This window comes from Melospiza georgiana, chromosome 13, assembly GCF_028018845.1.
Source record: "Melospiza georgiana isolate bMelGeo1 chromosome 13, bMelGeo1.pri, whole genome shotgun sequence".
In the NCBI taxonomy this organism is placed as follows: Eukaryota; Metazoa; Chordata; class Aves; order Passeriformes; family Passerellidae; genus Melospiza; species Melospiza georgiana.
Genome location: NC_080442.1, coordinates 7,583,117 through 7,601,321, shown reverse-complemented (window position 1 = coordinate 7,601,321; position 18,205 = coordinate 7,583,117). Strand labels below are relative to the sequence as shown.

General features: G+C 35.7%; 1 protein-coding gene across 4 annotated transcripts in view; it reads right to left on the bottom strand.

Annotated features, from left to right (window-relative positions):
* Positions 1–228: 228 nt before the first annotated feature.
* The window catches only part of ZNF280D (zinc finger protein 280D), a 38,709-nt gene continuing 20,732 nt past the window's right edge, over positions 229–18,205 (bottom strand). For 2 of the 4 annotated variants that reach the window (XM_058033260.1, XM_058033261.1), the window contains 10 exons: positions 17,795–17,952; positions 17,243–17,343; positions 17,002–17,148; positions 16,334–16,468; positions 14,907–15,151; positions 13,710–13,850; positions 12,425–12,487; positions 11,760–11,878; positions 11,546–11,582; positions 229–2,754 (listed from right to left, as the gene is read on the bottom strand). In XM_058033260.1, coding sequence (XP_057889243.1) covers positions 2,124–2,754; positions 11,546–11,582; positions 11,760–11,878; positions 12,425–12,487; positions 13,710–13,850; positions 14,907–15,151; positions 16,334–16,468; positions 17,002–17,148; positions 17,243–17,343; positions 17,795–17,952 — 1,777 coding nt within the window. In that variant the 3' untranslated portion in view covers positions 229–2,123. Of the gene's footprint in view, positions 2,755–9,185; positions 9,284–11,545; positions 11,583–11,759; positions 11,879–12,424; positions 12,488–13,709; positions 13,851–14,906; positions 15,152–16,333; positions 16,469–17,001; positions 17,149–17,242; positions 17,344–17,794; positions 17,953–18,205 lie in introns of all 4 variants that reach the window. The other 2 variants (XR_009115183.1, XM_058033262.1) reach the window with 2 other exon arrangements.

Below are 18,205 nucleotides of genomic sequence, written 5' to 3'. Positions count from 1 at the left end.
GTATCACGACTGGTTCCAGTTGAACTTTTATCTTTTCTAACACCACATATCAGAGCATTTTTCAAAATATATAATCTATGTGGAAGATCACCAAGCAGATTAAAAACACTACAGATTTCCCTGGGTTCCAACACAGATGCATTCAGCACTCCCTTGGTAACATACACATCCAGTTTTGTAGTTGATGATCTGCTTTAAACTGCATAAAATAAAGCATCACATTGAGTAACCTTGCATGTGTAAAAGCATGAAGACATCAGACTGGTTACCCAAAGCACTATTTAATGGTTTCACTAAAACTTTTAAAGAACAAAGGAATAATGGAACTTATTCTTCTCAGCTTTTTCATATATTGTGGTTTTGAAGTTCTCCAAGAGGAAAATCTCAGAGCTGTGAGTACATAAACTGGTCCATTTTCTTTTTTAAAAATCTTCTACACGTGCATGGGTAACAACGAAGATGCAGTCTAAAATTTAAATTCTACATCTCTTTAGAGCTTGAAGGAACTTTTGAGGCTGTTGAGATCTGCTTTATTTAGAGGTTCCAATAGTAAGCTGGATGCTCTCTAGATTTTAATACTGTTAGACTCACTTAGCAGCTGAGCCCAGTGACCTTAAGAGGACAGAGGAAACTTCAGTTGCAGGCTGTTGGGCCAGAAATAAATCTGTATAGTCTGGAAAGGTTAGCACACCATATCACAATACACAGGTACAAAAAAATGTTTATGCATAGGCACTTGCTCATTTAATTCTAAAATAAAACAAACAAACCAACCAAAGCCCAACAAAAATCCCCAGTGAAACATAGGTCTAAAATTCACAATAATGAATTACTTACTTTTTTGGGAACTGTCACTAAATCTTTTTCAAAAACAGGAGAAGGCTATGCCCAAAGTTTCAAGTTGAGCATAAAATTATACACAAAGACAATTTTTTGTTGCAAATATTTACTCAAAAAGTAATAACTTACAGCAGTACTTTAACAGCTGTTCAAAACATTTAACATTCATTAAAAACAAAACTGTAAGTCAAAAGCACATTCTGAATGTTTCGAATGGAGCAATGAAATCAAAGGAGCAAGCTACTGTTATCATATGCATTCCTAAATCTAGCTAACTAGAAGACAAAAAAAACCCCCAAAACCAAAAAACCAAACTAAAACCAGCAGCCATTTTTCAGTACATAACTTAGACTACAAAAAGTCCTGAAATTGAATTGTACAATACTACTTTATATGCCCTTGTGTCCTATTTTTAAGTTAGCCAGTAGCAGCTGCAAAATGGCAAAATGCATGCCAGGTGGTGTTTCCAGTTTGGAGTTTTCCTTATTTTTGCTTAAAACCATTATTACATCAAACCATACTTTGGTGTGACTTACAGACCATTCCTACAGGTCTACACCTAAGAGGAATTAACCCAATGGTAAAAGCCTAAGAGCTACAGTACTTTCAGCATTGTGTCCTACTTCATACTGCTATGTTTGGTAGTTCTGCACAGCCTGCACAGTGAAAACTCCACAAATATATTTTTTATTGTAATAATTTCACTTTCACTGAAAGTTTATTAAGGTAAGTTTACAGCCTGGCAGGATTACACCTGTACAGAGGTGCACAAATTCATATACTTCTGTTTACATGCTTTTACAGACAGGAATGTGACACCAAGTTCCAAGGTTTATATTTACCTAAACTATCAGCAGACCAATAACCTCCATTATAAGTGTGCTCCATGTCAGCATCAGAAGGAAATTCCTACTCAATCCCCTGTTCAATGATATTCACATTAAAGAATTTAGAAAAATACTTTCTGGGCGAACAAATCACCTTATCCTGGGCTAGTTAACTATAAAAAAATTAGAATTTATACCTCTTTTCAAGTATCAATCTAATAATATATCACATCCAAGAGACAGGAAGATATATTTTAACATGTTACCTTTCTGAAGCTTAATGAATTCAGTCATACATACACATACATGCTACTCCATATGCAAACTTCCCTTTGGTGTCCCTTTCTCTTCTCCCTTTCAAAATTTTTAGTCTTTAGCATCCATGAGCACACTCACCAGGAATGGTCCATGGTGTTCTTAGCATAGTTTAAAACAAACAATAAAATGAACACAATTTCAGCTTGCTTCATTCTCATCTGTCTTGTTTGCAGTTGTTTCCATTCTGCTGGGATTGCTTTCTCTAGAAGTCTCATCTGTTTGTTCAGTGAGCTGTCCAGCCTTCTTTGACAAAGGTGCGACATTACCTTTTTGGAGAATTTCAGTAGCTTCGTGCTCTAGTACTTCTGATGGAGTTAAAGGCTCCAAATGAATACTGCCTTGTTCACTGATGTCTGAACTCACAGATTCAGGCTCATCCCTCTTTCTCAGGAACTGCTCAAAGCTGACATCTTCCCCCAGGGTCAGCTTTAAGTCCCTCACGTTCTTGGCTGAAAGCGCAGTTCCATCCCAGCCACACGCTTTTGTCTGCTCATTCAGGATGTCAGCTGAACTTTGGCACGTTTTCATCTCACTTTCGTCATGAATACATTTTTGTTTCTCATCTACTAACTGTTTGCTATTAGCTGAATCACAGTATGCTCTTTTCTCATGCAAGGAATTCTTCGAGCAGTTGCCAGGGAGTTCCAAATGACGGACATTTTCTGGGTTTGACAGTGATGAGTCTTCCCTCTTTTCAACAGATGCAACTTTTTTAGTTTGATTTCTACTGCATTCTTTTGTTTCATCTGAAGAGTCGTGCTCTTGTTTGCTGAAAAAAATCAAAACAAGTTATTTTTAGATATGATTTCTATAATTTTAGGTTATAAATGAAAAAAAGCAAAGCTTGGCTATTCTCTGCAAAGTGACACTCGGAGGGGTATTAAAGATTTCCTCTTTGGGATTTTCAAGAGGATTCAAAGGAACAAAGGCAGAATTTAACTAATAGCTGCATTTTTTTCATCTATTTACAAACTCAGCTCTGTATTTAGCAGTCAATTAATACTCTAGTTCTTGCATTTCAGCTCCAGAAAGGAAGGCTGCCTTTGTGTGACACATGGAATTTCCCAAAATAACACCTGCAGCTCCTCTACCTGCACAGCCTTTATGATACAGATGCAGATAAAATTGCTTTATACCTTTATACCACCAACTGACTCTGCAGTACTCATGAGAATCAAGCTAACAGCTGGAAATCTAAATTAATAAATTAAAAATTTATTTGAGCAATCACAACCTGCATTCACTGAAAGAGTAAATCTGTGAAGCAGCATTTTCAGTCACCTTTCAGAGTAAAACTGTGTGTTTATAAAGAGGAAACACAGAGAAGTTCAATTTGTTCTGTAAAGTTTAAATCTGGTAAAAGTGGAATAATTCTTAATCAATCCAAAATTTTTCAGAATGATAAGCAGATTGAATTACCTAAAATGATGATGGTGACAAAAGAAAGTGTAAGGGAGAGGAAAGGAAAAGCTGGAAGAACAGGAACTGTCTGATTTCAGGAATAAATTCTATATACAAAGTGAAATTAAGTTAATTGTCCCAAATGACCTTTTAAAATTTAAATTGAAAGTAACAATCTGAACAGTAACATGCAGACAAAAGCTGTGAGAAACACAATATCACCACTTAACTCATTATTCAAAATGCATTTTTATTTTACTTCAAGCGGTTTTAAACATTTTTTGGCTCAAGTCACTCAAATTCTGTAAGCAACACACAGTTCAGAACTCTTGATAAGAATAACCAATTCTTTGCTACTATGTTTTTTCATATATTTTCAAGCTGAAAACCTACACATGTTCTACTTCTCCTGTGAATTTAATTTAAATGAAGTTAAAACAATTCCAGTGATTCAATTATAAGGTGACATTGAGTTCTACAGAAAATGGCTGTTCTGGAAAAGGAGCTACAACCATTCAGAAATCTGCTTTCAAGTTCTACTGTTATTTAAATAAACTAATCCAAGAATATTCCATTTCCTCCTTCTGCTCTAGGTCAGAGGGATAATTTGAGCAGGAATAAGAGACTGTTGGGACACCCTTGAATGGTGAAAGTTTGGTGGTCACTGGGGTATTCATAGGAATCTTTTCATCCTGTTACACTGACTTTGCATTTGTTGTAAGGAATGGACTCAAGAGAGAGGCCAAACTCTTTACCAAATTACATCCTGTATTTGCTACTTTTGTCAAACAGAAATGTTAGGGTTTGGGGGTTTTTCTCATTTAGTGGAGTAGCTAAAGAGTAGATGACTTTCTCAACTCCAGAATTTATCTATACAAGTTCTTCTCTCTCAAACATCTAGAAAGAAAAGGGCAAAAAAAGCAATATTGGAAGGAAAACTCAAGACTCAATTCCAGTACAAAAATGTCAGCTAACATCAAAGCAGCTTTTGCTGTTCTGTGTTCTCCATCTTTTCCAAATGTAAGGGCTACAGTGTGGGGTTTGGGTTTTGTAATGTTTTTATTTGGGGGTTTAGACAGAGGATGTTGCATTTTTTGTTTTACTTTTAAAATAAAACCCAGTACTATGGAACACTATTCTATGGAGAAAAAAAGCAAATTTGAGAGTCATCTTCTATAATGCTGAAAAGCAATATGAGATAAACAAGAAAAACTAAGAGAAAACACACCTGAAGTGGTAATGGAATCTATGGAAAAGGTGTGTTTGAGTAAGAGAATCACTCATAACACTTCTGAATGAAAATAAGAGGTCTTCTTATTTCTACAAAATCATTGCTTCTGTTAAAGCAAGTCACCAAACTCTTGGTATTTTGGAAAGCTGGCAAGCAGTGCTACAAGACAAATCTTTCCTAGGTTTGAGGACTTCTCTCACTCTCTTACCATCTGGGATTTCCGTAACAAGAGTGCCCTTTCTGAAGGGCAACAAAAAGACAACTTCCGAAAAAAAATCTGTAAAATCAGAATTCAAAGATGATATTTCTGAAAAAAACCCCATAAGAATATGGTCTGTGAGATCTCTTAGATTCTGAGAGGCCCCCAAAAATTACAGTTCAGAGTCAATATTAAACCAGATCTCACAGTGACCAATTTCCAGATGCCCTGAATATGAAGATACATAAGAAAAGCAAAGCATTCCTTCACTGGAGGCTGGCATTCAAGAGTCAGTCAAAGGGACTGACTATAAATTACAAACTGATTATAAACTACAAACTGACTATAAATTACAAACTGCACATCCCTGCTGTGGCTGCCCCACTGAAGCTGTGTGTGCCTCTGACACAGCCCAGCTTTCAGCAGTAAAAGACACAAAGCTGGATTTTTATATGCAGATCCTCTGAACACCATGACCAGTAATTTATGTATAATTAAAAAACAATTGTCTTGGATCTTCACACTAGTTATAAAGGTCAGAGATACTCTTAGACTATGTGTAGGAAAGACAAGACATTACTCCCAGCTTAGCTTCTTTCACTCTAATGGAGATTTTGGTGTGGATCATGAATTGAGATTGAATGTTTTAAAATACTGTATGGTTGAAATAGATATAAGGATGAAGATACAGTAAGAAAGCAATGTGGAAATCTGAAACTGATTTTTAAAGTTAATACTTATGCTGAGCTTAAACATACTTCACTTCAGAATTCTGAAGTGTTTTACTGGGTGTACAGAAATTATAAGATCAACTTGTTTCATGTAAGCCCTTCCAGTTATCCTGCCTCAGGAAAACCAGGAACCAACAGTCAGAAGATAGTGAGCATTACTTTTATTCTAATTCTGACTGAGGAATGATCTCCACACCAGAAAGGTCCTTTAAACCATGACTGAAGTATTTTAAGATCTGAAATGCTAAATTAGGTGCACAAAGCTACCTGACAAAAACATTCCTCAATATAAGCTCAGTTTTCTTTCATTTGTCTACCATAACCCAAATACCCAGAACAGAGCAGTAGACGACTTTAGGAGAACTGTGAAATGTTGCAGCTGACCTCCAACTACTACATGGAGGGGATGCTTCCTGCAAAATACCTTTACAGGCACAGTCCATACATTAGATGAGCTATGAATTATTTAAATTTATTGACTTTGAAAAGCACATTAATTAAACAGCTTATCACAACATCACCAAAATTGATTTTCTGTGTTTCTGTAAGAAAATGTTATCGCAGAGATAGCAAGAAGTATCTCCTACAAACTTGTTAAGTCATCAGTTCTAACAAAATCTAACCTTTCAAAGGTTCTTACAGAAAAAAAGAAAAAGCAAACAAACCCCTCAAAACTGCTTATGCCTAAATCTTCTTTGTTGATGTTGCATTAAAGGCAAATTTAATCTGCTGAAGTATGGTGCTGCCTCTATTATATTTAGATAATGTTATTAATCATAAATTAAATTATTCACAACCTCAGCGAGTCTTAATGGTTGTCTACAGGGTCCAAAGTATTTGACATAAAAAACAGCTTTACCACTAAAATTTTATGAAACCTGTATACTAATATTAGATTGATCAACCACATGTATTTTCCTAAATCCAAAAAAGCAGCCTAACCCCAGACCTTTTAAAGAATTTAAGCACATAGTATCAGCACACCATGGATACTTTCTAACATTAATGTTCTAGGAGCTAACCAGCATCTTAAGCTGTAGCATAAACAATCACAAATGGGAGTATTCTCATTTCTGAAATTCAGTCTCATTGCTTGTCCTGCTCTCACACAATAAATTCTATCTATTTGCACATACACACAAAGCTCAAATCATGAGCCACCCTCTTCACAGCAATCTCTCATATTTTCTTACAATCAAAGGCTCACTGGGTAAGTAGAACAAACTCAGCTGGAATCTTTTGCCAAGCATTTCTCTTCTGTGCACAACTAACCAAAAGTAACTTCTTCTGGGATGACTGTAGCTTCAAGAATTTCTAGAAATCAACTGTAAGTGGTAAGCTATCTTCCAGACACTCAACTGAATCATACACAGCATTAAAAAATTTAAATTTATTTACACCCAAAAGAATGGAAAGGTCATTGGGTTTGGAATTTTTAGGTGTTGGCTTTTTTTTTAATTAATCCCACCTTCTTGCAAAAATTCCCTCTTCTGACAGATGTAAATTTAATTGCTGCACAGCCACATTTAACAGAATACCAGAAATGAACATTTACTTTGTATGACTTTTCAAACAAAGATAAAACATAACGGGCTAGTCAAGCAGTGATACTCCATGTCCTAAAAATAAATAAGACAGGTTAAGCTACATACAAATGAAATCTTAATTCTTTGACCATAAGCTAAACTGGATATATCATGCATATTCATGCTCTGCCCTGGCAGATATGGTCCAATATGTTGCATTATTCATGTAAATTGCTGAGATCATAAAAGAGATTTAATACTAAGGCAGGTTTCTTTTAATGATTTAGAACTGCTTTTATGAGTTTTCAACATGAGTAACTTTTCTAAGATCCTCACACAAATGGAAACAGGATGTCACAAGGCCAATTGATTCTACATGAACCATTGCCACAAATCTCTCATATCTGTAAGTACCCTAAGAAGTGTTTAAAATGCAAGTTTGAAACTTAAATTCCTGTAGCAAATCTGCAAAAGAACTGAAGGACAATATTCCAAATAAGCATTTAAAGATGTAGAATTCACATAACTTCAAATCCAAGTGTCTATCTAGTGTCACCTCTGGGAAATTCTTAGAGAATGCTTCTGAAAGCCACAAAACCCTACAATCACATTCCATTCTTCTTGTTGTCAGAAACCTGAATGAAAGTGAAATACGAATTCAACTTCCTCTGAAATGAACAGCATGCTCACAATGAAAACACAAACCCACTATGCTTTTTTGAATGCTGCTGTGTCAAAACAGAATTAAGTCCTGCAAGAAAAACCCATAGTTGGTAAGTGATGCTTGAAGCTGAACAGCAGCATTCAAGATGGAACACAGCTTCTGTCAGAAGGAAAAAAGTTGCAAAAAGAGCAAGACTTTAGAGTACTGAATAAGTGTGCAAATGCTCAGTCACAAAATATGTGGAAGAGACCATGGATGACAGGATCCTTGCCATTATTAGCAATACTAAACAGCTGCAGGAGCTCACTATCACCAGACCTGTGATTGAGTAGTAGAAGTCAAGAGGACAAAAAAACTGGTCAAAATTAATTAATCTCAAAGAATTTGATTATTCAGGAAAACGAAGTGCTGCAAATCAAGAACAGCTTGCATTCACCAACACCAAACTCTTACACCTAGGAAGCTGTTTCAGTGACTGATCCTTACGTGAGGTCAGCTTTATCTATTATGCTGTTCTCAGGCTAGGAAATGAGATTCAAAACATATCCACTGTAAACAGGAGGCTGAGTTGGGAGGAATATTACAAGTTCACCATTGCAAAAGCAAAGCTCATAGAATATCCTGATGGATAAACTTGCCATAGATAATCTAGAACTGAAGATGAAATCAGAAGCAGTAAAATCAAAAGCAGCAAATGTCCCAGCAGCTTGAGTAGAGCATCCTTGAAAATGAGAGATGATCCCAAAAGAACAAGGTGTGAAATCAACTGGAACTGCAGCTGCTCCACCCTCAGAATCAAGGCTCAATAAATGTATGTACTTCCATTACATGCCTTCCTCCTCTCACAGTATTTTGGAGCAAAAAGGAGCTTAGCTACCAGAGAGCAAAGCAGCTAGTAAATTCCTTTGGTCAAGACTCAGTTTATGTAGTTACATGCAACAGAAGACATGGAAAGCATATTTTGCCACTATATATCACAAAGTTACTGGCTGAAAAAAATGTAACTTACTTGAATATTAAATTGATCAGGACTTGTATGCTTTAGTGAACACCCAAAAAACAACAAAGCTTTTAGTTTCAGAAGGTGGGATCAAGTTCAGAACAAAATGGGCTTTGATGTCAGCCCATATGCATCATTTACTCACTACTCTAGCTTGGGATGATACTGATAGACTGGAGCAGGGAAGAAATGCTGCACATGAGCAGCAAAGGAACATGGCATCATGTAAGTGACACTCCTGGTAAGCCTCTCTTCAACAGCGTACAGCCCCCAAAAAGCTGCCAATCAATGCTGTAAAGTAGAGAACATTATCAAAAAGGGCCTTTGACTGCAATATTTGGAGAAAAGACCAGACCCACTGTCTAAAAGATCCAAGAAGAGAATACCACAGCTTCAATGCATGAAGAAAAAGGAAAAGGTCTGGTCAGATCCTTGTTTGCTTACATACCAAAATAATCCCAAGCTGGACTGGGTTCAATTTTCTGGTCCACAATGATGTATCAGTGAGCCAAGGCAGTATAGGATACCTGCTCACTTTCAACTGCCCTGCAACAAAAATGTCTGCTGTCAGTTCATTTAAAAATATGTTAATGGTTGTGCAAAGCAGAGAGTTGAGCAATCAGAAGAGTACTTGCATAGTTATTAAATCTTACTTCCTCAGCACCAGGTGAATCACCAAATAAACAAGGAGACTTATGTGGAGTAAAAATTTAAGAAACAAATTCTGCTGGAACATCCCCAGCTAGGTTATCTGTATTACTAATGGCAGGATTCTGGTCCAAAGACAGGCTCTGTAACTGTACACAGAGTTCATGGAACATGTCTGATCATTAGCAATAAAGATGAGTTTAAAATACATACAGACAATCCAATATATAATAAGACACCCAAAGACACCATGTGAGAGATGCAAGAGAAGATCCAAAAGTGTTCAAGATCGTTATTGAGTCAGTTTCCAATGATGAAGTGATTCTGCAGAGTCCCATAAACGAGCCATTGAATTATAGATCAAAGAATTAGAAGAAACATTCAAAGATCATTGAGAAACTATACAGCAGAAGTTATGAATATTGTCAGCAAGTTCCTCCTTCCAAAGCAACCAAAGAGTACCACTTAGAACCAGCTCACAAAAAGATGAATTTTTTTGTACTCTGTACAGCAAATTATGAATTAAAATATCTGCTACAGAGATATACTCTTCAGTTCAGCAATGATATATTCTTGTCCTAAGTGTGAGAGGACTAGCATATGGAACAGGACAAGATTGATTGAAAATAATGATGTCTATGAGCCTGAGAGTTTCAGAAAGCACCATCACTGATTTTCTATCACTTCTTGTGGTATCAGTAACTAATTTTATGTTGGCATCAGAACTCTCAATAATCATGGCTATCTGCATCTGTGCTACTTTAACATCTTGCAGAAACAAACCTGCATATATTCTTGACTTTACTTCAAACCTTTTCAGTGCTCATCCATCTGCTTCTGAGCAACAGGTACATATATCCACACAGCCAACATTCTTATATATTTCCATATGTCTCTGTCATGTATTCAGAACAGCAAGGTCCTTTTGCAGTACTGAGGACAGCCTGCCACAGCTGCATTAGTGTATCAGCGTATCTATAACCTTTCCTTCCATACACTTCAGCAGGCATTAATTCCCAACACCTAATGCCAGCCATAAACACAAAAGCTAACGTTTCCACAAGTATCACAGCTCAACACTTTATTTTGTCATTCTCTGAGTTTCACTGAAAGCTGAACTACTAGAGGACCTCTTCTTACTAACCACTTTATGGCAACTAAGAAAGAAAATAATAAATACTAAATAATCTATTTGGGAAATCTCCAAAACTCATTGAAAGCTGATTTATGCTTAGAGGCCTAAGAACTTACCACCCTGTTGGAAGAGTTCTCACCATGCATGAGACCATCTAAACTCCTGTTAGAATCCTACTACAGGCTAGATGGGTTATCAGGTTATATTTTGTTATATCTTTTAAAATATTTCTTTGCAGTCTGACTGACATTTTTCATTCTGTATTCTGAAAAAGGTATGAACACAAATGTTTGATTTAACTGACACACCTTTAAACCTTGAATTAAGGCATAAACTACACTATAAAGCCTCAGAAGCTGTTCCAGGATGATCAGGGAGAGCTTGGCATGTCTGATTGTTCTAAGGTTTTAAAAACCCCAAACTAACACAATCTGAAACAATCTCCACAATACTGCAGGTTCTTCTCCAAATCCTTTAAAAACCCTGATTAATACATACTAATCCCCCTTTGAAAGTCAGAATAAAAAAGCTAACACAAAGCCATATGCCTTTGTCATATGAAGAACATATTTTTTTAAATAATTCCTAAGTATTTTTAAATATTAAAACTGAATTTGTCCTACTTCAGTAAAGGACATTCCTTTTTGTATTCATATTCATATTACATAAAGAACGTAAACCACTAATTTGATAAAGCTAGTATTTAAGTAGAAGTAACAATCTCATTGTATATAGACAGGTTAGAATTGAGAAGTTCCAACATTGCAACAATTATTTATCTTTCTTCAAACTGATTTTATTTTAGCTGCAATAGGTACTTTCTTTATCTCTTCATTCTTGTAGTTCTGGACATGGTAAGATGAAAAAGCACTAGGTACAGTAAAGGTCTGTGTTCATCCACACATTTCAAATTCAATGGAATTCAAAAGAAACCAAAGTTCTAAGTGTAAATTTTGGCCATCTATCACTAAAGTAATAGAGAAGAAAAAAAAAACCAAAACATTAAGCAGTAAAATAAAACTTACTGAGACACTTGTGCAGCAGTTGCATTATCTGTGGAAACTGAAAACAAAAACAAAGGATTGAATTAAGAATATTTTAAAATGTGGAAATACAGAAGTACTCACTGCTAAATGCACATACAGAAATAATGCAACTCACAACAGGACTGTGATAACACAAGAGACATCCACATGGAAGTATTTATACACTGCATAAAAAGACACCACCTGTACTCACCTTCCTCTACAATAACTTGACAGGTATGAGTCTGGTTCTCACTCAGATGTGTGGCCATGTCATCCAAGCCAGAAACATCAGCCAGGAAATCACAGTTGAGACACACTACAGTCACACCTCTAGGAAATAAAAAATCAAAAAGGAAGCACAATTACAAAATGGTCATAAAAACACTTTTCTTAACTTAGGGCAACTGGACAGACTACAAAAAAAAAATCAACTTCAGATGAGATGATTCACAAAAACATAATCTTACTTTTTCTACTGCAACTAGTATCAGGAAATTCCCATCAATGAGCAGGGCATCTCCATGCTGGATATAGTACAAAGAACATGACTTTAGACAGAAATTTATCTGTAGAACATGAGTTTCTCTGATTGGATGGTTGTTTTTTTCTTTCCCTGACCCCCTCCCCATTTTGCATCTCATGAATAATCCAAAAATAATAATAATTAAAAAATTAAAATTGCTCAGAATTAAGTTCATAAATGTGGACAAATAAGTATTTGTTACTGACGAGATCACTGCTATTGGAAAACCTAATGGTTTCATTTCTCTGCTCTAAATTGTGGAAATTCAAGAGGTTACAATCTGAACCTAAGCTAGCAGTTCAACATCAGCAAGCAAAACCATACTGATCTGTAAGTGAAAAAAGCTGAATTACCGTAGCTGCTCTGAATGCTTCTTAAAGATCCAAAACCTTTTACTTGGACGAGCACTGTGAAAGCTGAATATATGAAAACATTACCACTCAGACTGGTTTCAGTGAATACATGACTCTGCATGACCCCTTCACTAGCCATGGCACTGCAATTTGCTTAGGACAAAACATGAAAATAGAAGCCTAAGGTACTGAACTGCATTATTCTGAAACATTAAATGTTTAAAGCTTACAAACCTGTGAATCTCATCTCTAGTTTAAAACATTGGCTCCCTTGGAAAGGAGCTTGGGAGGTGAAAAGCTAAACTTTACTGGCACCATCAACAATTCAGTTTTTGAAGAACCATAGCTATAGAATGCATCACAAAAGAACTAAAACTTGGCTGAACTTGTGCTTCCCGAAGAGATGGCTTTCAATGAGATATGAAATTTTCAGATAACAATAGATTACACACATAAAAGCATGCAAACTATTTCAGCCTAGGACTTTTATGAGCGTTGAAATTGGTATGAATAGGTAAATATAAAGTGTATCTAAAAACTTAGATCACAGATTCAAGAATCCTAGAGTTCACAAATGCCAAGGCATTTCCTATGTACATGAATAAAAAAAAATATCACATTCACTATTTTCCACAATACAGTTGGCTTCTTCAGGCCACAGGAGTAACAAGTAGGTTTTTAAAATTTTGTTTTACTGCCACAGCTACGTGATCTGTATCTAATTATTGTATAGTATAATTCCATGGCCCTGAAAATGATGCATTTGTGTCCTTAACAGGCTTTTTCACAGCTGCCATCACTAATGCCCAATGCTGCCCCACCACTGCTGACAAAATGAGATGTTATTTCTATGGATGACCAGAAGTGGGGTAAGGAAAAGTATCCACTTGAGTTTGCTATTTGAGACATCCTTCAAATCTAGACTTCACTAGGATAGCTGTGGCCTGTATGCATTCAGCACTTGTAAAATCAAATGAGCCATTCAATCTGAAACCCAGAAAATGTGCCATAATTAATCATTATTTGCCAAAGTGAGGCTGAAGTGATTATGGAAGGTACCATAAAAACTCTGAAGCAAAGGTATAATACTGCCTGCACCATTGGATTTTTAAAGCAAAACAAGAATGTGGAGTTTAAGCCTTTGCTAAAATATAAAAAAACCAATCTCACACATTTTCCTGCCCATCTGAGGACCCAGTTCAAAATTCACCGAACAAACACTTCACACCTTACATGAACTTAGGAAGTATTTCCTAAGCCACTAAAAACTTTGAAGAGTTCTTACCTCATCATGTGATTGACATAGGCTTTGCTACAGCTGGTGTTGTATCTGCATAAACTACAGTGGACATATGCAGGAAAGTGCCTTGCAAAATCTTTTATTTCTGAGAAACACTCAATGCATTTGTGAGTTCCCACATGATACCTGACAGTAACATGAAAAAGTTATCAATTAATAGCAACACTCAGAAGAGACAACTATTTCAAACCTTTTGCTTAAAGTAAGTAGCAAGCCTGCCTATACTAAGGAAAAACAAGGAACTTAAAAATGCATCAGCAAAGGAAGAAAACTTTGCTTTTACTTGAACTATAATTTAAATATGATCCTAATAAAAAAAGTGAAAGTTAATGTACACATCCATTATTGGCCACTCCTGGAAACAAGAGATAATGCAGTGGATGAGAATCCCCAAATTCAGCTGCTGCTGTTGTCTCCATGTACTTGAGAAGTATTTCCAACAAGTATTTCCATCCATCACAATGCACAGAAACAGCCTTTGGCTTTTCTATCACCCCAATATTACCCACATGGTTTGAAACATCTACAAAGCAAGAATATAATCCTGCTCTTCCCCAGTTTTGCTGACTTTTTGGATCTCTTCCAGAGCTACACACTGAGAAAGTTAGAAAGTGGAGGGGTGGCATCTTCCATCTCTGACAAAAAAAATGCCAACTCATCATAACTAATGAACTTACACTCCAGTGTAATAAACAGTCCATAAAACACTCATGAAAATTGTAACATAAGGACAGCAAACCCCAATAAAATTGTCAAGACAAGGACTTGCTTTTACTTTCTTTATTTTTTTTTAATTAGCTCCCCAAAATACTCTATCTCCTAGGATAGACAGGATTTTATCTTTTAACTAACTGGTTCAAATAAATAAAATAAAATAAAATAAAAAAAAAAAAAAAGAAAAAGAAAGGCTCCATGCAGAGAAAATTTCTAAATGTGACACAAAGAAGTTTCCAGAACACTTGTTCTTTAATCATAAAGTAGTCTACCATCACCAAAATCAGTGAAGATTCATAATTACAACCACAGTACCAGTATGTAGAAAGTTTATGCATCTGCTTTTTCAGCAAACCTGAGGTGCCAGATCTTCTATATTACAGCATTAAAGGTGTTGAAAGACCATTAAATGATCATTTATTTATGTTCAAAGTGTACTTTAAGACAATTTCAATGCCAGTATTTTACCTCAGATTATGAAATGCTATATTTGTAGGCTCTTTTTTTCTTCTGCTGTTTGTCCATGCATTTTGTTTCCTCGGTGTAGATTGTTTTGATTTTCCTCTTAATTTACTTGTATTAGATTTGTTATGATTTTTAGTGGTTGCATTTTTATTTTTAGGTGATAACTGAAATGTGGAACTGCTTGTACTAACAGAAGATGTAGCTGATGCTCCTGACTGATGAGGTCCCAAAGATGCTCGAATAGTCACCTACAGGGATGAAATTTTAAAATAATTGTTTAGATGTAAGCTCTTCACATTCCAACTTCTATTTGTTTCAAAGTTCAAGCCACTTTATAGCACAAATCATAGCATAAGAAACTCTCCTGATGAAAGATTGCTTTGAAAACCACAAAACACTGACAATACTGTTGGACTAGAGTTAACCTCTAACAGCCAACTGGACGCTTAAAAAGTTTATTTTGGCTGAAACAGTTAGTCATGATAAAACATGTTTTCCTTCCAGAGCTGCAACTGGCTAGATCCTGCTTTCTTAAATGAATAAAATGAAGCAGAAGTGTCAGGCCAATCAGCCCTACTAAGAATATCAAACCATTCCATCAGTATCTGGATTTAACAAAACGTCCTGTGTCTTACTGCCACATGATGAGCCAGTCTACTCCCTTCAGGTATGTTTGTTTCTCATCCTGGAATTCCAAGGAGTAATTCTGGTTTCAGATCTATCTGCTATTCTTGAACTTTGTCATGCTCTCAAATGTGGTTTTGACTCACAATAAGACTTCTAATTCTACTTCTTAGCCATACTCCTAGTATGGAAACACCTTGTCTTCTAAATATGGTTCCAGCTTTTTTCAGTATTATCATTTCATTCTGTCAAGGTCTACTAACAAATTTTAACATAATCCAAGCTTTTGTTAGGTCACAAAGACCATGAACCTTAAAAAATAATTGAGGTATCATCACAGAGTAAAGAATTGGTGCTTTACATTCCTTCTGCCAAGCAAGACAATCAGCTGCAGCTGAAGTAATTTTTCCCTTCCTGATTCTACAGCAAATGAACTGTGAAGAGCTGATCAAAGTGTTAACTTCTCTTCTTCCTTGCAACTGAAAGGATACGTATTTTGATACTATACTGAAAAAATGGTTGGAAAAAGTCCCAAAATCTACAAGAAAATCTTAGTCTAAGTAGCTCCTTCTTGAGAAATGGAAGACTGACTTAAAGACAGCATAAGTGTTCTGAGGGGACCCAAGTGTTTCCTCACATACCTTCAAATGCTGAACCCAAACAAGACCTGGTGAACCCAGTTTTAAGCATACATATTCTAAGCAGAAGAAAGGAGAAAAGCACTTCTTTGTATTCTACTCTTTTCTCTACCAAGACCTTTTTTTTTCCTCCTTTGTCCCCTCAAGTTTTCCTGCATGAACACTCACCTTTGTTCCAGGAGGCAAGCCTTCTAATTGCTTGGGTTTCCTGAATGTTCGGTGATGCTGAGTCTTGTGATCCATTTTTTCTTTGCATGTTAAAAATTGCAGTCTGCACTTAGTGCAACGGTATATTCCCTTTTTCTTTTAAAGACAAATGACAATCTACAGTAAGCATGGATGGCATGACAAAACTCTAACCCTAGCTTGTCTCAAGCTATGCTCATGCAGTTCCTAAACCATCAACTAAACAAACTCCTAATACTACACAAAGATAAGACACCCTGTAGGAATTAGACACGTAAAAATGCAAGGCAGTACAATTACTAAAACAAGGAGGAATCAGATTCCCAGTTACAAGACACTTCATTATCTTTTTCTTTATTTGAACTAGTGGCAGGTTTGCTAGTAACCTCAAAAAAGGCAGAATCAAATCACTAAAATGTAATGAAGAAACCAAATAGCAAGAAGATATTCAGAGATTACTTTAAACAGGAAGCTGCTATCACACAAAAACAAGACAATTCCCTTAAAGATTTCTGAAATTCTTCTAATGTATTCTTATACTCTTACCTAGTAACAAGCTTACAAATCAGTCCCATTTGTTTCTTCAGAGGGAGATTCCTTAAATGTGTCTAGCATTTTTCTAGCATTAAGGATTGAAAAGATCTGCTTACCTGATGCCTCATGTAATGATGCATATACGGTGCTCCAATTTTAATAACTTTGAGGCAAAATGGGCATAGCAAATGTTTCGTGTTTTCATGAACTGTTCTAAAATGTGCTTCTACATCTGAAAAAGCTGAGGATCTGTAGCTGCACACCTAAAATAAGAAGGTTGACTTTTTAGTTACAAGTTTACTGACAGTGAAGACAGGGGAGTGGTGTAACCTAAATACAAAAGTCACTCTGAGATACCTGGCAAACATACGGCATTTCACCGGGCTTATGATTGTCCTTCATATGTTGCAAAAGAACTTGCTCTGTGTCAAATGATAATTCACAGATTTTACAAATTGCTAGAAAAAGTAAAAAACAAGAAAAAAATTAAAAATTTGACAGAGGTCATATGTACATAAATTATAATGCATAAATACATACACACATATAGAAAATGTATATATCATTAAAGGTAAAGAAATCGAATGACTATTCTACTCCTCAGAAGAAATTCCCTGTACAGTTTCAGAAAGCCAGGAAGGCAAGGGCCTTAAACATGAGGTCTTATAGTAAAGCTTTCAATTAAAAATATATAAATAAAAAAAACAAAAAATGCAAGGAAAAAAACCAAAGGCTTTTTAAAATACATTTTTGCATATATATATATATATATATATATATTGCTCTCAAGAGAAAAAAAAGTGCTCTGTTTCTGTTTTTTTTTTTTCATATTAAATCTCAAGATTGTTGTACTTGAATAACAATAGATTTATTCTGAAATTACAATCCAGGAAATAAAATGGAACTCACTGGATGACTCGTAAGGCGTGTGTGTACTCTCGATGTGGCACTGCAGCTGGAACGGCGTGGGGAACTGTCGGTAACAGTGCTGGCACGTCGTGTGGCTTTCCCAGCTTTCATTGCTTTGCTTCTCAAGCTCCAAGTGATGTTTCATGTGGTTCATAAACCTTTAAATTATAGTGAACAGGTGCAAAAAACCACATTTGAACATTCCCTATACATATCATATGCAAGATGTACAGGATTCTTTAGAAATTTTACTATGTAAGGACTTCTCAATTAAGAAAAAATATTAAATAAAATATTAATAAATGTTTGCTAAAAACACAGGCAACAAACTTAAAGCTGATAGAAATCTTGACTTTAAGGAACACACATTAAATCTAAAACATGTTCTAAGACTAAATCTATTACATTTCT